Source organism: Cibotium barometz, chromosome 1, assembly GCF_041138505.1.
Source record: "Cibotium barometz isolate CiBa-2024 chromosome 1, ASM4113850v1, whole genome shotgun sequence".
Lineage (NCBI taxonomy): Eukaryota > Viridiplantae > Streptophyta > Polypodiopsida > Cyatheales > Cibotiaceae > Cibotium > Cibotium barometz.
Window position 1 is genome coordinate 52,452,710 of NC_141046.1, and position 26,419 is coordinate 52,479,128.

The following is a 26,419-nucleotide window of genomic DNA, read 5'->3' on the forward strand; positions in this document are numbered from 1 at the left end:
CAAATGCTAACACTTTGGAAGCATCATGCTCTCCATGAAAAACATCAAACTTAACGGACTTGTCACCTGCTTTAAATTCCTTGAGCTTTCTGGCATGAGGCTCATGGTCCTCTCTTTTTCTTTTCCCCTTATCCAACGGGGCAGCCCTATCTGCATGGGCTCCATGGGCCATCATGGAAGTTTCATGAAGCACGGTGGCATGTGCTCCACGAACCTGAGAATCAGATGCATGTGACCTTCCTGCATAAGGCAATGTCTCTCCATGAGACAACTCAGTAGGCAAGGCTCTTCTAGTGGCAGACCTGTCACGCCCTCCATGGGATACATGCCTTGAATACATGTGACCATCACGTCCTCCATGAGCACTAGCATACATATACCTGTCAGCCTTTGTGCCTTGTGGAGAAGATGCATGACGAGAGGTGGCTGTCACCTCTTCCCTTTGCATAAATGACCTCAACCTTTGAGATGCGGGATCTCCATGCTTCAAGTGAGGTGGATTTCTGAATTTCAGCTCTCCATCTTTCCCCTCTTTGATGTCACCTTTGCGGAGGAGGTAGGAAAGTGCCAACTCCCTTGGCTTCTTGTCCACTTCTCGTGCCATGGACTCAAAAGTCATGTCTACCATTGCATCGGCTTTCCTTGCTTCAATGGCACTTTGCACATGGGGATCTTCATGCAAAAATTTCAGCTCTTGCTCTTGTTCCTGCAAAAGCTTTCTCATATGCTCCAATTCAGCCCTCATTGCATCAGGCTCTTCTTCTTGCATAACTGTCTTTCCACGAGACAGTTGTCCCCTTGAATCACTATCATTCACCCTCTCAAGGGGCTTGTGCCTTCCCTGTAAAGCATCAGAACCACGCGAGGCACTAGATGGGCCCCTCGAATTAGGCACTTCCAAAGGGTTGCCTTGGCTGTCCATTGTGTTAAGTGTGCTAGAAGCGGGGTGTCCAATACACAGGTTTGTTTCCCCACTAAGAAAAGGGAAATAACCGTGCTCTGATACCAATGAAACCGATCCCGTCAAGTGGGAATAGACTCCGTTGGACACCCACACGCGTAATAGCACAACTTAAATTTCACAATATAAATGAACAACTCAATAACAACTGAAAACTGAAATGAAATGAAATGTTGATCAATGGACACCAACACTGGGGCCGGAACGGACCGACCCCCCCCTCCCCCCCCTCAATATATGATATATTATTGGGAGTATTTAAGAGATACAATGCTCCATGGGTTCAATGAACCAGATGATGTCCATGTACAACTGAGATGAATACAGTTACCAAACAAGAGACTTGAAGTAGACGTTCGAAGGAGAGCGATCCACTTGAAGAAGTCTAGTCTCTACGGTCCTGTGCCTTCACTGGAATACGCAGAGAGCGCCCCACTGGTGTTCTAGGACCACGCACAAACAGGCGCTTCCGTACTAACGCCTGGCTCTCCCGATCTCGGCACCCATGGACCGTGGTTCTCCAGAAGCTTGGACTACCCGGCACCGAATGGGTGTTAGCAGCAGAGAGTATCCCTTATAAGATTTACGTCAAAGACCTTTGCTTAAATCTCAATCCACTTACCTTGCAAAATAATGGGTATGGCCTTCAGAAGTAGTAGGCACCCACGTATGAAAGGAGAAGTCTCTATTACTGCTGTTGCTGCCAGCCCGTAAGTGAGAGAGTCACCTGTAGCTCGCTAGTGGGAGAACAAACGTCAGAGGCGCCTAAGTGCAGTTGCATAGGGGCTAGAGAAGGACACTGGGCGCAGCCGCCTGCTGGCAAGAGAGAGGAGTCCTGTGCGCAGCCGCCTGCTAGGTGGAGAAAGTGGTGTCTGGGCGCAGCCGCCTGCTGGCCAAAGAGCAGCGAAGTCTGTGCGCAACCGTCTGCTGGCCAGAGAGTGGCGTCTGGGCGTAGCCGCCTGTTGGCTGTTAGGGCTTTCTTATGTAATTCTTAGACCTTATTCAAAGGGCTTGGGGGTTAGTTACGTGTGGATGTACCCTTTGGGATCTGAACCGAGTAGTTATTACCCTGACAGTTGCATCTAGGGATAAGATGGATGGAACGTTGATTCTGATCGCTAATGAATGAAGGAGAAGTTGTGCTATGTCTTTGCTCAGTATTTATTATGTCTTTCTTGATGTTTGTGCAATCATTATGCTGTCACGATGAATCAGAGTCTGCGCTCTGATGTGCTCTGAGTGGTGTTGAGTGATGTATTATTTATTAATGCCTTGTACAGAACCTTTTAGAGGGCCATGTACACATTGGCGATCCTGCGAGTTCGAATGCCCTGAGTTCTGGGAGGATATGACATATTCAGAGGACCGCTAGCCTTGGATGTCTGAAGATCATTCGGGGAATTCAAGACGATATTATACAAGGTTAAGGGCCAGAGATGCTGATGCTGCTTTAACAGGCAGAAATGATGATGAAGAAGGTGATGATTATGATTCAGATTATGAACTTCCTCCGGGAACAAGTGGAGCATTGGAAACTGTTTTGGAAGAAGATGTAGAGGAGGAAACATTGGATCAAGAAGCAGAGGATATTGATGATGAGGAAGAAGTACATGATCAGTTTGTGGATGCTGTTCAAGGAGAAGGGATTCCGACAGGTTCGGTACAATTTGAATCGGATTCGGGCATTCCAATTTTAAATAGTGATTCAAATGTTAATGCAGAAGCAGGGAGTGTTGGGGATGCTCAAAATCCACCAGTATTCTCAAGCACTTTCAGGAAATTTCTTGGGGGAACCTTGTTGAATAGAGTTATTAGGGGAAGTAGTAGGAGAAGGTTGCAGTTTCAACCATTACCAGTCTTAGCAAGGAGGCCAGTTAGAGGGGCAGCAATGAATCCTCAAAATCCACCAGCACAGAACCCAAAGGTGAGATCAGCAAAGTTTAGGGGAAAACCCAAGGAGGACCCTGACTGCCATGTAGCCCAATTCCAAACAAGGTGGGAGGCTAGTGGCTATGACACACTTTATGGGGGAGAGGTGAAGAAGAGGCAGTTTGCTGCTACCTTAGAAGGCTCAGCAATGGATTGGTTTAGCCAGTATGGTTTGGGACATTTTGGAAACTTTGATGCTTTGAGAGAGAGTTTTCTGGCCAGGTTTAGAAGGGAGAAAACAGCCAATGACATCATAAATAAAATTAAAGATCTTCAACAAAAAGAAATGCTAGTAGAGGACTATGCTCAGAAGTTTAGGGTTCTCTCTTGAAGATTGGAAGGAGCAGATAGGCTTTCCAATGAAATGTTAGCTTCTTATTTCCTGAATGGATTAAGGAAGACAATCAGATCAGCAGTGGCTAATGTAGACATTGTTGCAGGTTTTGATGCTTTGGTGCAAGCAGCAGTAAGAGTAGAAAAGAGGTTGGGTGTTACCAAGAAGAAGCAAAAGAAAACGAGGTCTGATTCAGACCTGGAATCTGGCTCTGATGGAGACACAGACTCAGAGAGCTCTGATGATAATTCAGAATATAATAGTGACTCAGATTCAGATGATGAATCAACTAGCCAGAAAAGGAAAAAGAAGAAGAAATCTTCTAAGTCCAAAGATAAGGGCAAAAAGAAGAAAGGATTGGATGATGAACAACTGTTAAAGGGGCTTAAAGCATTGAAGTATGCCTCAGTATTAACAAATGACAGACCAGTGTGTCAGATATGCTCAAAGGAAGGACATTTAGCAACCAATTGCTGGTATAACCCAAATTTCAGAGGAAGAGTTCCCCTCGGTGTACAAAGGTCAAAGCAGCAGCAGAACGAAACTTCATCTAATCAAGTCTTTCCTGCTCGACCAAATAGACAGTTCAGATCACAGCCTAGACAAACATGGCAATCAGATTTTAGAGGAGAATTGAAGTGCACTTATTGTGACAAAGAGGGTCATAGACAGGGTCCAGCTTGTGAGTTATGGTGCAAGCATAGGACAGAGAGGGGTATCCCAATTGTAAGGTACCCTGTAGCAGATCAAAATCAGAGAGGAAAGCTGCAACAAAACCAACAAATAACACAGTTAAATGCAGTGACAGTGATAGAGGACCAGTTTCAGAGTAACTCTGATATGGTTGAGAATGTTGCTTGTGATTGTTCTGGATGTGTAGTCCATGCAAATGATAAGGATGGGAAACAACAGATTCCTGCCTTGGTAGTGACAAGAGCTGCAAAGTTGAATAAAGGTCCAATTCAATGGGTGGATCAGGAGAAAGTTAGAAGCAAGGTTCAGAGGAAGTTGGACAAGAAGAAGCCAGCTTTGGAAGAACTATTGTTAGAACAAATAGAAGGGGTTTGTGAAGAACAAGGACAGGACAAAGGAGAAGAGGAAATTTCTATGGTTGACTCACTCTATGAAGCTCTGTTACATTCAGAAATTCAGATTTCTCTTGACCAATTGCTGACATTAGTACCAGGGTTCAGAGATTTGCTGTTTCAAAGAATTCTTCAGAGAAAAGGTGTTGATTCACCTCAAAGTAATTTTTCAATGAGTAATATTGTTCAGGTGGAAGATGTTGATTTCAAAGTTCTTGCCATATCAGTCAAATATCAGGGCCAACCCATACATGGAGTTCTTTTGGATGGTGGATCAGGAGTTAATATACTTCCTGAGTCAGTTTATATTCAATTTGGGAGCCAAAAGTTGCATCCAGCACCTTTTCAGGTTAAAATGGCTGATCAGAGGAGATTACAACCTTTAGGTTTGCTAAAAAACCAGGAGATCTTCATTGCAGGATTGAAGTTTATGGTCAACTTTGTAGTACTCAGGATGCAATCAGGGAACTTGGCCTACCCAATGCTCCTTGGAAGACCCTGGTTGAGGCAGGCTAAGTTACAGCAAGATTGGGGAGCTAATATGGTGATCTTGAAACAGGGGAACCAGAAACAGACTTTACCCATGACATCTACTATATTTATGCCAAAGGAGCAAAGAGCTTTGTGGGCACAAGGCATACACCTGGCAGATGAAGTAGAAGATGATGAAGAAGAGGAATATTTGAAGGCCAATCCAGCAGTTGTCCCAGTGTTTGATATAAATGTGATGACTATTTTGGGAGATTATGAGGATTGTTTTGCTGTAGCTGGAGAGAGATCAGCAGTTACAGGATATTCAAACAGGGACTGAGATGACTAAGGAACAGTTCAGAGTTCTACAGGAATCAGAGCTGTCACAGTCAGAGGAGATGCAGAATGATCTATCAACAGATCAGGCTATTGCAATAGCAGAGCAAAGATATGAAAACAGTATGAAGAAATCAGCTAGAGTTATGGAGGATGATCTGAATGAATGGAATTTGGGAACAGAGAATGACCCTAGAGTTGTCAAAGTTAGTGTTCATGTGGAAGGAGAATTCAAGGACAATCTTTTGAAATTATTAATGGAATACAAGGATATTTTTGCATGGGAATATTCAGATATGAAGGGGATTGATCCAGCATTTTATTCCCATAGGATTAATTTGAAGCAAGATGCTAAGCCTGTTATCCAACAGAGGTACAGAATGAATCCTAATTATGCAAAGCAGGTTAAAGATGAAATTGACAAGCTGCTCAAGGTGGGATTCATTAAGCCGGTACATGAAGCAATATGGCTATCTCCAATTGTAGTAGTCCCCAAGAAAAATGGAAGAATCAGAGTTTGTGTGGATTATAGAAAGCTCAATGCAGCCACCATCACAGATCCTTTTCCATTACCTTTTGCAGATACTCTGCTAGATTCAGTTGCAAGGCATCAAATGTATAGTTTTTTGGATGGGTTCTCAGGATATAATCAAATGAGGATGCACCCTGATGATGAACACAAAACAGCCTTCATTACAGAGTGGGGAGCATTTGTGTTCACAGTAATGAGCTTTGGATTAAAAAATGGACCACCAGCTTTCTCAGAGGTGGCAAGTAGAGTGTTTGAGCCCTATTTGTCTTCTTTTATGAGGGTATTTATGGATGATTTTTGTGTGTTTGGATCCAAAGAGATGCATTTGGAGCACTTGAGGAAAGGTTTTGAGAGATGCAGGAAGTATGGTATGCCATTGAATCCATACAAATGTGCAATTGCAGTTAAAAGAGGAGTTTTGTTGGGCCACGTAATTTCAGAGGAAGGTATACAGGTGGATCCAAGAAAAATTCAGAGCATCATAAAGTCCAAGAGGCCAGTGAATCTGAAGGAAACATCTAGGTTTGTGGGTCAGATCAAGTGGCACAGTAGACATTTAAGATATTTGTCAGATGTATGTGCACCCTTGTCACATTTAACCAAGAAAGGAGTAGAATTCAGGTGGTCAGAGGCCCAGGAAAAGGCATTTCAGACTTTAAAGAAGATGATGGTGGTAGCTCCAATTTTGCAGCCTCTTGATTGGTCTTTACCATTCCATGTATTTGTTGATGCTTCAGACATTGCAGTAGGAGCTGTTCTTATGCAGGCAAAAATCAAGAATTGGTTCAGACCTGTCTACTATGCAAGTAGAATGCTTACTTCAGCAGAGAACTCAGTGACAGAGAGAGAAGCTTTGGGCATGGTGTTCTCTTTACAGAAATTTCGACATTATCTCTTGGCTAACAAAGTCTTCTTCCATGTTGACCATCAAGCTCTGTTATTTCTTGTGAAGAAACCACAGTTGACAGGAAGGTTAGCAAGATGGATGTTGTTGCTGCAAGAATTTGACTTTGTGATAGTACATACTCCAGGGAATCAGCATGCTGTGGCAGATTATTTAAGCAGACTTGAAAGACTCCTTTTATGATCAAATGTTGCTGTTTCTCACTGATGGATTGTTACCAGAAGAGATGAGTGTGGATCAGAAAAGGAAGTTTGTGCTGAAAAGCAAGCCATTTTTAGTCATTGCTGGAGCATTGTATAGAAAGGGGATAGTGGTACAAGAGGCACATGCAGGGTTGTCTGGAGGTCATTTCTTAGGGGAAATAACAGGAAAGAAGATTTTACAATCAGGTCTATGGTGGCCAATAGTTTTGAAGGATGCTCACACATATACCAAGGAATGTTTGGTTTGTCAGCAAGTGGGCCAACCCAATTCTAAAGACAGGATGTCAGACCACCCTGTGCTACCTTTAGATCCATTTCAGAAATGGGGATTAGATTTTGTGGGTCCTATTAAGCCAAAGAGTAAGACAGGTAAGAGTTATGTTCTGGTGGCTACAAATTACTGTACTAAATAGGTGGAAGCAGTGGCTCTCAGAGACAATAAAGTAGCTAGTGTGGCCAAATTCTTGTATAGTAACATCATGACAAGGTTTGGATGTCCCATTGAGCTTGTCAGTGATCAGGGAACACACTTCTTGAATGATGTTATCAGAGAGCTGACTCAAACGCATATGATTTTGCATAAGAAGTCCACTCCCTATCATCCCCAGGCAAATGGACAGGCTGAGAGTTCAAACAAAATCCTGCTTAAAATCATCAAGAAGATTGTTCAGGACAACAAGTCTGATTGGGATATGAAATTGGACTCAGCTTTATGGTCATTTCGAACAGCTTTTAAAGTAACCACTGGAATGACTCCTTTTAGGCTTGTTTATGGGTTAGAAGCAGTTTACCCATGGAGTTTGTGGTGCCTAGCTTGAGAGTTGCTGCAGAAAGCAGACTCCCACTCAGAGAATCTCTGATCTATAGACAGCACAATCTGAATCAGTTGGAGGAAGACAGAGCAATGAGTGCTTATGTTTCAGAGATTATTCAAAAAAGGATGTCAAGTTCAAAGTCTTCAAAGTGGGAGATTGGGTCATGCTTTACAATTCCAAGTTAGGGCCACACCCAAGGAAGTTGAGGCTCAAGTACATTGGATCCTACAGAATTGAAAAAGACTTGGGGCAAGGAACCTTTATGCTTTCAGATGCCTTTGGAACATTGGTACCAAAGGGGGTGAATGGGTTTAGACTTAAGCCATTTGTGGGCACTCCCCTTGTAGTTCAGAGTACATGTTCAGATCAAGGCGGAGTAAAAGATCAGGGAATAGAGGAAATTCAAAGCTTGTGTGTGGATCAGAGTCCGCTTGGATTTTTAAATTTGAACGGTGGGGAATACATTTCGCACGAGTCGGCTGTCAATTGGCTTGATTTAACTTTTTGTCCGACATTATTTGCGGTAATGGTCGACGTGATGCATGAGAATCCCTATAAACCCGCACCAGTGAGGGGACGGCATGCACGAATTCATCCAGCCCGTTCTAGCAGTGTATGGAAGGGGAGATTGCGAGAGGTGACATCTGCGTTTCAGAGGCGTCCATTCCAGAAGCCTCATTGTGTGGTGTATTGTGTGCCTCATTCTTCTTCTCTTTGTTCTCCTTATTTCCCTGCTCACATGCCCCGTAGTTCTACCACTAGGCTGGACCTTCTTGCTCTGAATACTGTTAGGCAGAGGTTAGCCATGGTGAAGGGTAAGCAGGCTATGCAGCAAGGGCGACCTAAGGCGGAGACCACATCAGTTTGACAGTCCCTGCGAGAGCATTCAACGCCAAGCAAAGAAGTGGAGCAGTGTTTTAGTTCGGATTCTGAAGAGACGGAGCAACAGGAGGAGACTTCTATGAAGGATATTTCTACTGCTGTGGGTAGCCTGATGGAGAACTTTGCACCTTTCAAGTACAGCATGGATTTGGAGAATAACGCAAACGTTCAGTGGCTTACTTCAATTGGGTTGATCGGGTATGCAAAGTTAGCCTGGGCTGAGTGGCAAGACAATATATACGCTCCCACACAGCTAGCTCTCCTGAGAAAGACAGAGGGAGTACTCAAAGGCGGTACAAGGGTAACCCCAGCTCTGATTTCTCAGGTATTTGAATTACCTTTTAACCCAGGTTTGGAAGCTTTGAATTTAGTTTCTGATGAGGATATGGAGAGAGAATTTGGGAATCCTGTGGGCTCCAGACATTATTATCATTTGAAGATAGTAGAAGCCGCCAGGAAGCAGCAATTGCGATGGTTTATGGAGCGTGTTCTTCCACTCCAGAAGGTTGATTATATGTCAAAGGAATCTTATACCCCTTTAGCTGCAGGAGTGGATGTAGATTGGGCCACTGTGGTACATCAGAGGATTATGATTGAAGTGGGAGAGAAGGATAAAAGGAGAGCAGTTAGTAAGAGCAGGCTAGGCCCTTTCCTCAAGGCCTTATTTGATTATGACTCTTTTCAAACAGCTATACCTGCAAAGCCTGTGGACCCTAGACTTTCTTCACATACAGTGGCTCTGACTCTGAAGAGGAAACTTAGGGATAGACGGTTGACAGAGGAGCAGCAGAAAACAGTAGGGTGTCTCTTGGAGGCAGGATATAGTTTGGAAGAGGTTACAACTTCTGTGTTGCAGTCTGGAATAGATGATGATGATGAACCATTTTTAGGGACAAAAGTCTCTGGAATAGGGCAATCTCCGACTCTTTCGTAAACCAAGTTGGCAAAGAAGATGCAGTTGAGTGAAAAGGAACATGTGGCAGGAGGCAGCAAAAGATATGATCTATTGAAGATGCAAGGGATGCCTTCGAAGGTGACTCCGTTGGCAGTTAAATCTGGTTCAGAGTAGTCTTGGACTGTCACTATAGAAAATGTGGGAGATACTCTTGTAGTTCTGAGGCAGTTTTGTCTGCAGCAAGTTGAAAAGATTAGGGAATATCAAAATCGAGCTTATGTGGAAGAGCAGTTGCAGAAGGCTAATGATCAATTTAGACAAATGCTTGTAGAAAAAGCTCAAGAAATTGAAATGTTGGAGAATCAGATTAAAGCTCTGAATGGTGACATGGCTGAGTTGAAAGTTTCTTCAGCTAAGGAGATCTCTGAACAGACTAGTCAGTTGGTTAAGAATAGATTGTCTCTGAAGTTGTTTGAAGAATGGACAACATCTTTGAAGGATAGTGTAGAGTCAGAGATGCAAAGATTTCTTGAAAGACAGGTGGAGCTTGAAATAGAGAATAGGATGCTTCTAAATAGATTGGAACCCTTAGAACAGATGAAGGAGCAAATATTAAGTGAGCATGTAGAACTGTCTGTAGGAGGTGTTCTGGTCTCTGAAGCAGATGTGGGGAGAATCAAATCAGAAATGATCCAACAGGGATCAGTGATATGGAAAGAGATCAGAGAAAGAATTGGGCAGTTTGTTTTCAAGCCATATTAGAACCTCAAAGGCGTTGTGAACACAATGGAGCAAGAGGTGAATTTGAAGCGCATTGCTCAATTGGAAGCTGAGGTGGTACAGCTTGTAGCTGAAAAGTCCAAATTTCAGAGCAAGGTGGATGAAACAGAGGATATGCTGGAATATAAGACGCCGAGTGGTTTTGCTCTGAAAAGCACAATCAGACCAGAGGAGTCTCATATGATGGGGATTGAAAGTCCAAGTTCTAATCCTTTTAAGCTTGTTAAGTTGAAATCGTCTGCAGGGAAGCTGAAGAAGATTAGAGCCCTTTTTCAGACACAGGAAGAAGGAGCAGGTGCTGCTGAAGGACAAACATCTGGAGCTGTTCAGACAAAGAGCTCTGATGAGCATGTGAGCTTGCTGATGGGTATGGATAAAGCTTTACCAGATGATGAAGACCCTGAGACGGTGATCAACATTGCAAAGGAGGTTCAAATGGATGTGGAAGCACAACAGGAGCAGGTCTTAGAGATTCAGACTGACCAACTGGGTCAGGGCATAGTGATGCTCGGAATGTTTATCACAGTGTTTTTCAACACTAGTTAAAAAAACAAAAACAAAAAACAGACAAATACTAGGCATTTTCTTTTTAGGGAAATTTTATTTTGTTCTAGACACTCTCTTTACATGATCAGAGGTCTACTGCAGAAATCAGATTTTGCTGATCAGGGATTGATGGGTCAGGTCAAATTTTTGAGAAAAATTTAGCCACCAGGCTATGCCAAGTGTTAGGGCTTTCTTATGTAATTATTAGACGGTAGTCAAAGGGCTTGGGGGTTAGTTACGTGTGGATGTACCCTTTGGGATCTGAATCGAGTAGTTATTACCCTGATAGTTGCATCTAGGGATAAGATGGATGGAACGTTGATTCTGATCGCTAATGAATGAAGGAGAAGTTCTGCTATGTCTTTGCTCAGTATTTATTATGTCTTTCTTGATGTTTGTGCAATCATTATGGTGTCACGATGAATCAGAGTCTGCGCTGTGATGTGCTCTGAGTGGTGTTGAGTGATGTATTATTTATTAATGCCTTGTACAGAACCGTTTAGAGGGCCATGTACATTGGCCAAAGAGTTGTGGTATCTGTGCGCAGCCGCTTGCTGGCCAGAGAGTGACGTCTGGGCGCAGCCGATTGCTGGCCAAAGAGCTGTGGTATCTGTGCACAGCCGCCTGCTGGCTAGAGAGTGACGTCTGGGCGCAGCCGATTGTTGGCCAAAGAGCTGTGAGAGGACCCGCAAGGCAAGAGGACAGCCGCCTCCTGAGCAAGAGCAAGGTCGCCTATATGTAAGCGATGGAGAGGTCGCCTGTGCAGTCAGATTTGGCTGAAGGTGGCGTCTGCATAGCCGTCTATAAGCAAGAGGAGGATCACCTACGAATGATGGAAAGGGCACATGTCCAACAGCTGGCCGGCCCCCCTAGCTTGCATGGAGGTGGCCAGTTCTCAAAGGTTCCAAGGTGGGGAGTGAGAAATATTTGGGGAGGGTGCCCACTCATTAATGAGTGTGAACCTGCAACCTTATAAAAACAAAGGTTAAAAAGAATGCTATAAAATAAACAAGTGCAATACACTTGCCACCTGTTCACACGCAACAAAACTCGTCAGAAGACAGAGCAAACTTCACGACTCACTGGCAGGCGTCCCCGTTCAGTAAGTGGCACGTCAAACAGACAAACACAAGAATACAAGTCATGCGAAAACAGTTCCAAACATGCAAAACATGAATGCATGTGCAAACAGTATCATGGACACATCTTCCGTTTTTCATGGAACAAGTACTAAACATTTCTGTCGGCGGGCACAATGATGGCACGACAGAAAACATAAATCCCGGTCTTCCTATGGAGTGACAGTTCCATAGGTAAGACACAGATCCAGGCACGAGCCTCCCTATGGAGTGACAATCCCATAGGCAAGACGGCACAAATACTGGCTCTTCCATGGCGTGACAATCCCATGGATAGAACACAGTCCAGGTCATACACGGGTGGCACCAGTTTGGCTCCCGTCCATATGACACCATCCTGCTAACACACGGGTGGCACCAGTCTGGCTCCCGTCCATGTTATGCAAAAATACTGGCCCCTTCACATGAGACACCGGCCTGGCCTCAAGTGAACGAGACACAAATCTGGAGGTGGACCAAATGGTCGGCCAATTGGTGACACAGGGAACGGGAGCTTGGGATGCGGGGACGCCGTTTCGGGACACGGCAGCAATGAGGATAAATAGGGACGGACGGACGCCCCCTGGAGGCGTCCTTCACAAGGGACGGGGGGGACAGGGACGGTTACCGGCTGAGGACTCTGTGGGTGACGGCAGAGAGCTGTTGCGCTCTCCAACGGTCAATTTTCTGGCCGTTTTTCGATTGTTTACCTGGCCGTTTGGGGACGCCGTCTCCTCTTCGCTTGACCCTTGGCCCTTGCCTCTTCTCTTGAGTCTTGCCAAGTTGCCTTTCTCTCTTGCCTATCTATATAAGAACAAGCACACATACACACACCTTCAAGCCTTCAAGGAAGTTCAACTTTCAAGTCTCTTGAGTCTTTGGCACTTTGCTCATTGCTCAAGCTTCAAGCGGTGAGGATGAGCTTGATGCTCCTTTGGCCATAGTTGCAAGCATTCTTTGCATTCGTGCATTCGCATTCGAGAATGCCGAGTTTGCAAAAGAATGCATTGAGGGTGGATGCATTCGCATTCGTGGCAGGTAAAAAAAAATAAAATTTTTGGGCATAAATAGAATGTTCAAAGTCAATGCTTGAAAACACAATGAAAAACTTGAAAGCTTGAAACTTAAAAGATGTTAGAATTTAGAACTTAAGACTCAAGACTCAAGAGTGCTGGAAATGTACTCAATACTCATATTATCGCATAAAGAGTGAAGTACATAAGTCAGAGTACCCAAGGCAAAGAATATCAGCTTCAGCCTGCTCAGTACCAACTGCATGCATGTCCTCTTCTTCCTCATCCTCCATAGACTCACGAGCCTCTTGTGAAGAAAGAAGTCTCTCATCATCTTTCTCCTTGTTGATCATTTCCAAAGTTACCTCCACTTTCTCATACCCTCTTGCCTTGATTTTGGAAACAAGTCGAAGGTTGGTATGTATGTATACCAATTTCTCAGTGTTTGAAGGTTTCAACTTGTTCCTCTTTTTGGTATGAATGAGTGAGAAAGTGCTCCAATTTCTCACATGGGGAAGATGTAGTTCCTTGAGAAAGCACTCGAATGGCAAGTTGTTGCAATTTAGGGGTGCTTGCACCAAAAGACTCCCACCACTTTACCCCTTCATGCATTCTGCTTTCATCTAGAGCAAGTGGGCGAGAAAAAGTACCCTTCAATGACCTGTAATTATCCAACTCATCCATCAATGCACCTTGCTCAACAACATCTCCATGCGTAGAACGCTCAATAAATGTCATCCATCCATTTTGCACCTCTTCATCTGCTTCTTGTCCCTTGCCTCTCCAAATTGGATGCAATACATAGCCTGTGGCATGAAGAGGAGAGCGCATCATGTCCCAACGGTCAACACATAAAGCCTTTACTTGGTTCAATTTGCATTCATCAACACCTGTCATTTTTTGTATGCTTTCCACCATCCTATCTGTGAGCTCATAAACTAATCCCATGGTGGCTCCCTCCCTATCAGCCATGCGAAGAATCTTCAAAATAGGTGCCATTATTTTCACAATCTGTCTTGCATCCTGCCAAAATCTTGTCTCTAACACTTTGCTTGTAATCTCCAAGCCAATAACTTTGTTCTTCACCTGTTTTGCATTTGTCCATTCATCGCTTACAACCATCTTCCTCAAGCGAGTGTAGACTCTCTCATCTAGCAAGTTTGACAATACAATAAATGTGTAAGCAAAACGTGTCTCTGCTGGCTTTAAAAGCTCCTTCTTGCTGTACCTTCGAAACATGTCCAAAAGAGTTGGCTTCCTTGTTATAAACTTCACAATATTCTTTGCCCACTCAAGAACGGGGGAAACCCATGTCAAGCTGCCAATGTCTTCAAATAGCAAATCCAAACAATGGCATGTGCAACGCATAAAAAAGATATGAGGCCATTGAGCCTCGACAAGCTCTCCCGCAACCACACAATTTGATGCATTGTCCATGCATACCTGCACAACATTGGTAGGACCAACATGAAGAATAGCATCTTTAAGGATACCAAAGATGAACTCTCCCGATTTCAATTGACCGCTTGTGTCAAAAGCTTTTAAGAACACACTGCCATAAATACATGATGCCAGCACATTAATGATTGGCCTTTTCTTGGTGTCGGACCAGCCATCACATACAATTGTACATCCATATTTCTTCCATTTATCTCTTATGCCAAGCAAATCTCTATCTATGCATTTGACTTCATCTCTCAACTCCTTAACACGCAATGCCTCATATGAAGGTGGCTTGTATGAGGCTCCGGCTTCGCCAATGGCTTTGACCATATCCAAAAAATACGGACTTTTCACTTTGCAATGAGCAATGTCCTCTGCATAGAAGAAACGCCGCACTGCAATTGTTGCATTTTTTCTTGCTTGCAATTGCCATGTTGCTCCCAATTTTTCCCCACCGCATCATCAATTGCCTTTTTATCATACATAGGGTCAGCTTTGACATGCAATCGCCTGCATATATCTTTCACATCCTCTAGGGCATGCTCACATTTGTCCACACCGTGCCCTGAAATGGCTAGGATGTGAGCACGAATTCGCAAAGGCCCACCTATCCACTCATGAGGACAAAATTTACACCTGCACTGATACATCCCTCTTCCTTTCTTTTCCAAGCGGGTTACATATTCCCACTCCGGTCCCGAGGATTTTCCCATTCTCAAATCTCCAAGGCTTGAAGGTAGGAAGTCCTTCACTCGGTAGTAGAGACTCGAGAGAAGCTCGGGAGTCGGAAGCTCGCGGGTCGGAAGTCCCTTGGGCGGCTGGGCCTCGCTGTGGCCTGTGGGTGAGTAGAGACACGCAAGGGAGCAAAGAGCGTAGGCGTGCAGTGCTCACTGCTCGCTGCTGGAGCCTGGTCGACACTGGACAGCGCGCAGGGAGCAGAAGAGCGTAGGCCTAAGGCGTGCACCGTGTAGTGCTGGTCGACAACGCGCAGGGAGCGGAAGCGCTTCCGCGTAGGCGTGTAGTGCTGGTCGACAGCGCGCAGGGAGAGGAAGTGTCCGCGTTATGTTAAAATTGCCCAAAAGTGGCCCAATTCGTAAGTGTTAAAAAAATTGCAGGTAAAGTTTGCAAAGGGATGCAAACTGCAAACGTTTGCAAACGTTTGCAAACGTTTGCAAAGCCTTGCATTCGCGAATGTTTGCAACTATGCCTTTGGCACAAGCTACCCATGACCATGAGGCGAGCACTCCACGTGGATGATCATTCATGGATCATGATTCATGGGTCTTACTACTTAGCTCTAGCCTCTAGGCTTTAGCACTTTTTGTCATTTGAGTCCTTCCATGTATTGTGCCTCCTTAAGGCTTAGTCCTGACTCTTGAGTCATGACTCATTTTGTATCTACTTAATTATTAATACAATCAACCGTCAACGCCTTCACTCTTTGATCGGCGTATTTTGTTAATATGACTCAAAAGCTTACCATTTTAGTGTAAATTTGTGCTTATTTTGATATACTTCCAAAGTAGAATAAGTGTAGAGTAGAAAAGCTTTTTAAAAAAGTATTTTTTGAGTGCCGTTTCCTCCCCCGTCCCCGTTCTCTACTTATGGCCGTCCCTTGTCCCATTCCCATTTCCATTTTCGTTCCTGTTCTCGTCTCTCATTATCGTCCCTCGTTCCTTGTGACTATGACGAATCCTCATGCTATTAGAGAGAAATCATCGGTGACTTCATGCCATGCAGGTGTACCTTATGTAGCCCGTGAAAGTATGACAGTGGTCAAAATGTATGTGTTAACCCATTCCTAGGGTTAACAAGAGTTACTACTATTATCTTATATCAAGGAGTCAAAGTAGATACACCAAAAGGTCATACATTCAAGATATGAAGCAATGGCGTCCAAATCTACAACTTGGACGGGCTCTCGTAATGGTTTAACGGAATACTTATGGCGACTCCCGCTTCAAGAGCATGTGGTAGTAAATTAGGATGAAGTTTTAAGTGATGTACTTCATGGATATATTATGAGAGAAGTCATTGTAATAGCATTAGGCCTCTTATGAGGCTAAAGTGCATGGCCGGTCACAGTTTCAGTGAGTGTGAACACTTATGGCCATGTATATAAGTGAATTTCTCTCATAATACAATATACTCTCCCATTGTGCAAGAGAGTCTTGCACTAGCTAATCTTCTTGCTAATCTCTCTCCTTAATGCATGCTAGTGTGAGAAGTGAGGTGAGAGGAGAGATGAGTATCCGTAGTGCAACGCGGCGGTGTGACAACGCTCGCGGGAGGTGCGGTGGAATTGCTCCTCAAGAAGTTGTAGAGCTTGGAGACCCTAAGGGTTACGAGCTCGGCCATTGGAAAGATTCTTACGACAGTTGCGGTTCACCAGATAATCTTTTGTTGGATGTGTTTCAAGGGGAGTTTAGGTGAACCATAACATTTTTGGCGTCGTTGTTGGGGAGTCATCCCTTGGCTTTTTTCATCGTTTTTCTCTAATCTACGTATTACCCATTGCCCATTGTCTTGATTAATGGTTTCCCATGAAAAAGATGTGGATTTGATAGAGATTTGTGTGTGATTTTGTGAGAAATAGCTCTCTTTTGTGATGTATCTGGTGCAAAGTAGCAAACCGCCATATGTATGTATCTAGTGGGTGTAAGCTGTAGCCTAACCCACATGTATCTGGCATCCTCATCCTGCCTCACTATGTTGATCATACCTTGAAGGTGCGACCTAAATAGGACTGCTACCTACCCCCTTAGTCCTCCTGTCTTGCGGGTATGCCTACGGTAAGCCGACTCCCACTGGTATCTGGTGATGCGAGGCAATCCCCTCTCCGAGCTTTGGTGTGCCTCCGTATAAAAGGCGATAGCTTGTCTTGTAAATATCTCCAAGCCTCCCACATCTGCGCATTACAGTTCCAGGCTGCCATCTTGATACGTGTAGTCTCATAAACCCCGCCCCTATTTAGGGGTGGGGTGCCTCTCCATAATGATGACTCACGCATCTCAGTATACTGCCCACTGGCTGGTATCTGGTGATGCGAGGCAATCCCCTCTCCGAGCTTTGGTGTGCCTCCGTATAAAAGGCGATAGCTTGTCTTGTAAATATCTCCAAGCTTCCCACATCTGCGCATTACAGTTCCAGGCTGCCATCTTGATACGTGTAGTCTCATAAACCCCGCCCCTATTTAGGGGTGGGGTGCCTCTCCATAATGATGACTCACGCATCTCAGTATACTGCCCACTGGCTGCCATGACCTTCTGCATTGAGGCCTTCCTGTGTGCCACTCAGATCCTCGTGCAAGTAGATTTTCTCCCCCTTCAAGGCTACCCTGGTATCTAAAACTGCTTGGAGATTTTATTAGTGATAGAGAAGAAGGATGGTGAGATTTGTTTAATTAGTTTGGAATTCAAGGTCTTGTGTTTTCAGGTAAGTTCTCAAAGATATCTTTATGACACATCATTTCTTGGTTGTCTCCTTGTGTTTGTGGATTCTTCGAATATTGTTATATGCACAAACCTTTATAAGCTCGTTCAATTTTAACGAAGGATCTGTATTTATAACATTCAGAGTAATGCATTTAATTTGTTCTCGTTGATAGGGTTATTTTAGGTGTGCTGAAGCATACTTTGCTTTGCGAGATTATGGGAGTGCAGAAAAGTCCTATGAAAAAGCCTTAGCACTGGTAAAAAATCAAGCCAAGTTTACTGTCACATGCAAAGTCAGAAAAGTTTTTTTTCAAAACGTGAATTTACATGCATTTGATTAAGAAGCAAGCGTTATATTTTTTTGACAATTTGCTCAATTGTGGGAATATTTTACTTAGTCTCCGGATGATCGGACCATAAAAAAGCGCATGTCATTGACCCATGAAGCATTAAGCGGGTTCTACTTCCGTCAGGTTCTATCAGTTTTCACTTGGTTGTTTTCAAATGGAGTACATCTGCCACACACTGATACTTTTGACTTGGGGTGTTGCTGCAGCTACTTCCGGGTCGTGATTTTTGTCTGAGTCCATCGGATATCATAGAAAGACAGGTTTTTTCTAGCTAATTGCTAGATGCTAGAGAGATGATTCTGTTTTCTTGACTGAACAAATTGATTACATTGCTTTTCTTGCGGCAGATTTTCAGCAGTGCAGAACAGATGCAGAATTTTGTGTATCTTATTGGAGATGCCAAAACACGTGAAGCTGTGGTAGTGGATGCAGCATGGGATGTGAAGGTACATGCATATTTATTGTTTGTAAATGAAGCCATCCGATTTCGCTTTTTCCTATTCTTGCAAGGAGCATAACGGCATGTGTGAAATTCATTAACTCACTTCCCATCAGGTTGCATCTAGACAGTCTTTTGCATACATAGATGATGCAGTTGAGCTAGTCGCATCATCTGTCTATCTTGAAGTGACTTTCATTGGCCTTATCTTTACCATGCGACCAGCTGCCTAGGCCTGCTTGGCGAGGGGGTACTGCCACATTGGCCTGGTTGGAGGGGTGGTGTTTCCAGGCGCACTTTCAGGAACTCAGTACTAAGCGTTGGCTCCTCGATACTTTGGTATGGCCTGCTGTGATGTATGGCACCACTATTTGGGGACTGAACTTAGGAGCAAAGGAGCGGAAGAGGATGAAGAGGTTGCAGGCCATGATGCTTTCATTCATGATCAGGAGCAAGGCATTGATGCCCCATAAGGTTGTATTGGCTGAGTTTGGGGCAGCACTTTCAGTTTTAGATGCCATGTTTAAGGCTATCACAGACACACAACTTGTCTACACTCTTGACAGAGATGCCTCCTGAGACTCACACTTGAGTCCTCCATACAGCTTGCGACTAACTCCCGCATGACTAGATGGTTTGACTCACATGGTCTTTTGAGTACAGCTTGGGCACCCCTCTTGGATGTCTCACATGAGGAGATCAACCATATCAATTGCCCAATTGCCTTAACCTGATTTGGCTTCACACAAAGCATAGTTGTCCCCACTAGCGCTCCCCACAAAATTCCAGTTTTACAGAGCGCATTTCTTACGAATCACTGAGGATGGGTACATTGAGAGAGATCTCTATCTCCACAAATTTATGTCTCATGCCATGAGCACTGCTATTGGTCAGTTGAGGGTCTCCTCTCATTGAGTTGGGGAGGGCAAGGTCTATTCCATGGAAGGAGTGCATTTGCAAATTATGTACATCTAGGGAGATAGAGATAGAGGAGCACAAATTACTCAAATGCGATGTCTGCTATTAGATATGAGGGATGCTCCTTTGCCTCTTCAGCCTGTCATGGGTGATGCACCATAGAGACCAGAGGTGCCTGGGCCTTTTCTTGCTAGAGATATGTTGCTACCGAGAGACTCTGCTGAGGTTGCCAATAGGGACGCTGGTTCAACGTGATACCACGTAGACAACTATTACTGACAACTTTTGGAAGTAACTTCCTTGCATTTCAAATAAACACAACTTTCTTCCTTAAAATGGCTAATGTGACAATGCTTATCGATGTCCCTGACTTGCTTTGTCGGAGCTTTCTGTATCTCTACCCAACATCTGGTTCAAATCTTGGACCACTTGGTCTGCACCATAATGTTGTGTTGAAGTCTTGAGAGCTTGGGTCCCAAGTTTATGACCAGACCACCATATACCACCTCAAAGAGTATTCGTTGACGCATGGACTCATAGTTGTCACGGTACGAAAATACGATACCGTACGGGAATTTTTGGTGCGATATGAAATTTTGGGATACCATACGATAAAATACGGTTTTTTTAAAACACTTACAAACTATGGAGCTTCAAGCTTGAATGTGAGGGAAGGTTGAGGGGGGAGGAGTCCACAGTGCTTGAGGAGCCAGAACATGGAGATGTGTCTCGCCGAATTGGATCTCTCAATTGTCTCCAAAAAAGAGCCTACATGGGTAATGCGATACCAAAGGTCTCCCAGTGTAGTGTTTATGACTAAGGGACTGTCCTTGCACAGATACGAGCAATGCATCTAGGGTGATAGGTTTAGGGACTCCTCTGTGGATCAATCTCTCAATTGTCTCCAAAAAAGTGCCTACATGGGTAATGCAATACCAAAGGTCTCCTAGTGTAGTGTTTATGACTAAGGGACTGTCCTTGCACAGATACGGGCAATGCATCTAGGGTGATAGGTTTAGGGATTCCTCTGTAGATTAAAATAGCCCTGTCCAAATCTTCTCCCTCGTACATAACTTGAGGATCTGACTGTCTAGCCTACCTATACTAGGGATCTCCAAGTGATGTAGCAAGATTCTCTCATCCTACCAATCAAGTGTACACTACCAGTCTACCTTGCCAGATTTTTTAGGTCTCTCAGCAACCCCATATGGAATACTAAGTGGACACGAAAGTTGCGTAGTATTGCAGGCATTTGGGATCTTTGTTGAGCAAGATTTCTATTTTTTTAAAGCATTTGGAATTTTTTTCTCAAGGTGGGGGGAAAAAAAACTCGTACCGTGCGATATGGTACGGAACTGTAAGTTCGGTTCCGTATGGTACGAATAGGTTTGTACTGGTGCGAGAAACAACCTTGCATGGACTGTTTCACTGATGGCGTGCTCAACCATGACAGAAACTCGTTTCAAAGTAACATCAAAGCTTTGTGATCACAGGATTGTTCATACACTTTGTCTGATCATCAATCTGTGCATGAAAAGTTGTGCTGAATTGCAGCCTCGTCTGCCGTAGAACAAGGCATACTTTGGATCCTTGTTTGAGATAATCCTCTTGGGAAGTTCATGCAATCGAAGCACTTGCGGATGAAAAGCCTCGCCACCCCCTGCTCATCTATTGCAATGAATGATGTGTCTACTAACTCAACCGATCCACAACTGTCAAAATGCAACTTCATCTTTTGAAGATTTGTATGGGAGGAAAGCTGTAAGATGCAAAAGACTAGTTAAAGTAAAATCTTGAACTGGTTTGCTAGATGGGAAGCCCATGATCTCCTCACAAGATTTGTGAGTAATCAAGGCTTTTCTCCAGAGGCACTGGCTGCCAAATGGGAAACACAATGCTCCAAATATGTCCATTATACCTTGCTCTGAGAGGACAGAGGATGCCTAGCTATTTGCCAAAGTGGGTACCACAATATGCCGTATTCACCATTGGGGCCTCACCTTCGTCAAGGAGGTGCTCTATCATGAAGAACCACTACAAGGCATCAACATCTAGTCATCCAAACTTCTACTGGCCATTGCCACCTCTCTCAAAAAAAAAAAAAACATTTGTTGTACTTTTTGATCGGGTCTCATAATCTCAGAAGATGTTAATACAATCTATGTATCTATATGTAAATCTTTTCTCGGGAGTGCTGGTGTAGCGGTTTAAGCATCGGGCTTCCAATTGAGAGATCCTGGGTTCAAGTCCCATCCCGGAACTTCAGTGCCATCATATGGATTGTATATGGTCCGCTGGCTTGGCTATGACTTGAAAACTTCTCCTCTTCCTCCTCCTCTAGGGAAAACTGTTTATATCCTCTATTTTTTATAGTTTCCTTTTGGATGTGCCACTTCTAAGAATGCAGTGGTCCTGATGTTTGTTATTGAATCAGGGCATCAGATCTTTTGCTGCTCAAGACTGCATAAATCTGGTAAGCTTCTCCTGCTCAATATGTAGCACACTTTTTGTGCTCTATATTTTATGCTCTGAAAAGGCTATTGACTATCAAATCTTGACAGGTAGGAGCGGTAGTAACACATTATCATTTTGATCACACTGGAGGCACACCTCCACCACCATTCGATGCTCTTGGGATCAAAGTCCCGGGTGTACGGGAACTTGCTGTAGAGGACAACCTTCCAGTAAGCTTTAAAACATAAAAAAGTAAATTTTAGAGTTTCTACGCATCTCTTAAGGAAGGGAAGTGTATGAAAGGTTCATGAGCCAATGCTTGCAATTGGCTTTTAGGTCTACATCAACAAGTTTGATGCAGACAGCATCAAGAAGAACAATGGCGTCCCCGGAAAAGCCATCACAGAACTTGAAGTAACAATTGTCAAATATATTTTTTAAAATATGCACAGATTTCCTGATCAACTTCAAAGGGCATGCTTTTAACTGCTAACCTGTATATTTCTATTTCTACCAACAGGACTCAGCTGTCATATCTGTGGGGTCTGTAAAGCTGCACTTCATCCACACACCAGGGCACACGCCCGGGAGTCAATGTGTACATATCCCTAGGTAAGCAGAAATTACAACAGGCTTTGAAACATGAATGGGAACTTTAAGAGGTGAAATATTTTTCATTAATGTGTTGAGAGAGGTGAACTCTTAAATTTGTTTATTAGTATTATTAATGCCTTAGAGGACCTTTGAGAGAGCTTAAACATAGGTGGAAGGACGGTTTGTCATATAGTGAAAAGATACTAAGAAAGGCTTGTTGGAGGGTGCATTTCCCTTGAATGTTTGGGGGTTGGTTGGTGTTGCATGAGGGCCCTAGAATTACTGCACATGCAAGGATAGTCATGTGGAAGGGGGGCTATATTGGCCATGAATGGATGCTCTATACCTTGACTCGCTTGGGGTTGGTCTTTTGAGGAGGGGGACACCAATGGACTCCACCCGTAATGATGGACCTCCTGTGCTTGCACAGATGTGGCATCTCTGTTGGCTGGGCGTCTGGGACACTAGCAGGGTTGTTGAGGTGGTTGGAATAGCCACTTCCGATTCGGTATCAGAGCCAGGTTCATTGATCATGGTCATTCCCCTTGAGGGGGGTCTTGGATAGCACATTTCTTTTGCACATGTTTGGGGGTTTGTTGGTGTTGGGTGACAGCCCTTGAAATATCCCACATGCAAGGGAAGTCATGTGAAGGTGGCATGTACAGCCTTCCATGCCTATTCTCCCCTCAGGCCTGGTCTTTTGAGGAAGGGGAGGCTAGTGGTTGAGGTGAGATCTCTGCCGACAAAGCTGGCCCTTCTGCATTTTGCAGATGTGACACCTCCTGGTGGGCTGACCATCTCGGATGTGCTAGGAAGGCTGGTGCGGTGGTTGTCCTAGCCAATTCTGACAAGGGTTTTAGTATCATGTCACAATTTTGACTCAGTGCTAATGTTTTTCAGTTCACAGTTACCTTTGTAGCCACATCTATGTCTTACCTACTTCTGCAGGGCACTACATGCTGTGTGTGCCCTTCTATTATGTATGACAGAGGTAAGCCTTTAATGTAGAAAGTGAGTCTGACATCTAAGGAAAAAGCACAAAAGCGGTGCAGGTCCTATTGCATTCTCTGATCAAATATTATAGTTTTTTGTACCGTGTTCCCAGCTTCATTGCGGGCATGATCTGTTTGAACTCATACTTTGAAATACTTACGATCTATTTCGTATCAAACTCTGCAGGTCTTCTCAGGATTTTCTTCTTTCTGGAGACACTCTTTTTATTGGAAGGTAAACCACCAACAACCCAACCCATCGCCCCTCCCACCCAACCACCGCCACCACCACCAACCACCATAAACCCAACAGACACAGTGAAAAAGGAGAAAAAACCAGTACATTGTTGACTAGGATAAAAAATAAGATGCCTCCATGAATATATAAGTGTAGGTGGGTTTGCGATTATTCCTTCTTTATAAATCTAAAACTATAGAAAATGGGGCAAAAGTTTGCAAAAAATGCTCTAAAATATCCAAAATTAGGCGAATATTTTCTAAAACCTTTCAAAACGGCCAAAATTTGGACCAATGTGTTAAGATGTCGGGTGAATTTTTTTTCGGGAAAACCCCAAAAAATAGCCAATTGGCGAAGATTAGCCCCTATTTTATTCCTTGTCGCTGACACTGCTTGCTTTGGCAGTTGTGGAAGGTTAGATCTGCCAGATTGCGATGCAAAGGCAATGTTCGTAAGCTTACAAAAGAAGCTTGCAAGTCTACCTGACAACACGAGGTTCTTGCCTTTTCTTGCACAGAGCTCTACATGCACATGACTATTATTTGATTTATTAGAAAAACAAGGAATAAATGGAGGCATGTGCAAATTTGAAAGGACTTCATGTGTTGTGTTATGTAGCATCATGTGGAAGGCTAATTTTCTAACTATTTTCTATAATTGGCAGGGTCTATCCTGGGCATGATTATGGGGGCCCATACACGACAATTGGAGATGAGAGAAAGCGGGGATTTTTGAGGCCAATATCAGAGAAGGATTGGCTTCAACAACATAGACTATGAAAGTTGTTGTGAGATGGACTTATTGTAGTGGGAGCAAAGGTGTGAAATTTCTTCCTGCACTCTAATGATGTAGTCTATGCATCAATACACTTTGTTTCCTGATTTTTATAATGACCTACCTAGTAGAGAAAGCAAGCATTGTCCCTTACCATGCCTTGAGTGCTCACGTCACTTCACCATGCAATACTTTCCTAAGTCTGCCAACTTTGATGTTGTACTCTGTTGGTGGTGGGTATTGTATAAACATATTCTCGGTAGGAGCATTCTTCTGATGCATCTTCCACCCATGACCTGCATCAAGAGACTGAAACTAGTGCAACACTCAACCGGTTTGCCACAGCCCTGCACGTAGTGTGGTCTTGTACATGGTGGTTTATCCATCTGAATTATGATCAAAACCATTTGTACCATTGTCTTGCTTTCCTAAAGGAAAATCAACCAAAGTTGTGATACAAGGCATCAATGTTGTCATGCGTGGCCTATTCCCATTCTACCTAATATGTATCTGGTCCAAACTATGATAGCTGCATGATTTAGAAAGAGTGCTCAGGTGCAAGCCCCCATGTGTGTAAGCTGGCATACAAGGGTGAAGTGTTCTTTCTTCTCAATGGTATGCATTTGTCCGCCGTCCGGAGGACGGGTTGGGGGAATAGTCACTGATTAATAGTAGGAAACTACTCATGGTACAAGCTCTTAGATTCGTGTATTACGTAGGAAATTTTCTTTTTTGTGGGTGGACATAATGCACAACCAGGGTGGCATCATATGTTAGGAAGTCCATTGGGGTATCTAGCCCTTACAAACCATTTGAGGCCTCTGACATGCTTACTACCTTGCTTTAAGAGATCGTTCCTCTGTTTCCAGCTAGTTTGGCCAGTTGCATGCAAGGATTAACGTCTCCTGACATGTCTCGACTACGTGGGAAGAATTCGGGTAGACTGAGAGTTCTGTAAGCTAAATAAAAACAGGGAAAAAAGGCCTGTTTGGACTACTACAACTAATTGTCCTAATGTTGCTAGGGTTGGCTTATTGAGAAGCATGTCCAGGGTTTTCTTTTTTTCCCTCAAATCTCTCCTACTATGGACACTACGACAAGATAAGCTTTTCAGACCTGATTTTGGACATGACGTTTCATTGTAGGTTGACTCCTTGCAAAGAATATGGTGTGTGTGGATTTCACATAGAACATAAATACAAATTTGCTCACTAGAGATGTCAGAAATAGATTGTAGATTATCTGAGACGATCATTTAAAGCCCACTCTTCCCTGTTTTTGAAGGGATTATCTTAACATGCTTGAGTGAGAATCCAAAAGTCAACTTGAATCACAAGTTAGTGCACAATTTATCTGCATCATATATCATTTTCCAAATGACTGACCTAGAAACAATAGCTCGAATTGATAAAAAAGTAAACTATTGCCTAATAACATGCTATTGTTGACTATAGTTGTTGGTATAAGAGTACACTAAAGTTGAACAGAGTATAGGAATAGCAATCTGATTAGACAAACATTGAACAATTGTTTTATCTTAAATTTAGACGAAAATTGGCCTAATGTGAGCCCTATACACTAGATATAATATTGGAATGCTCCTATCTTATGTACAGCACATCTGAGTTTGGCATATGTGAGCATTATTATACCAACATGGAGGCTTATGCTATTGATGGTCCTTCATGATATGTACGCAATATGGAATGTATTTACATGTGTTTCCTCATCCTTAGCCATGATAATGGCAAATTCTATGACCCGTTGCATCATAACATGATGTCTTGTTATATGTCTACAAGTCTTGATTACATCATAATACACCTCCAGCAAATGCATGTCCTAAATTCATGACTACTAAACAAAATCGATTGGTCCTCAAAGAATTGAGCTACTCATGGGTCAGTAGATGTGTTAACCATTGTGTTATTAGACTAGCATGCTCTTTATTGTCTCCTCTATCATTGTCTTTAAAATGC

At 43.5% G+C, this 26,419-nt stretch overlaps 1 protein-coding gene across 1 annotated transcript in view; it reads left to right on the plus strand.

The window, feature by feature from the left end:
- LOC147642162 (uncharacterized) overlaps nt 1–24,891 on the plus strand; it is a 68,026-nt gene extending 43,135 nt beyond the window's left edge. The window contains exons 4-14 of the mRNA XM_086803324.1: nt 17,855–17,938; nt 18,080–18,154; nt 18,238–18,291; nt 18,379–18,477; nt 21,823–21,861; nt 21,950–22,072; nt 22,179–22,256; nt 22,363–22,454; nt 23,616–23,663; nt 24,072–24,161; nt 24,331–24,891. Of these exons, the coding sequence (XP_086659450.1) occupies nt 17,855–17,938; nt 18,080–18,154; nt 18,238–18,291; nt 18,379–18,477; nt 21,823–21,861; nt 21,950–22,072; nt 22,179–22,256; nt 22,363–22,454; nt 23,616–23,663; nt 24,072–24,161; nt 24,331–24,445 (897 nt within the window). The 3' untranslated portion in view covers nt 24,446–24,891. The remainder of the gene's footprint in view (nt 1–17,854; nt 17,939–18,079; nt 18,155–18,237; nt 18,292–18,378; nt 18,478–21,822; nt 21,862–21,949; nt 22,073–22,178; nt 22,257–22,362; nt 22,455–23,615; nt 23,664–24,071; nt 24,162–24,330) is intronic.
- Nucleotides 24,892–26,419: the final 1,528 nt, after the last annotated feature.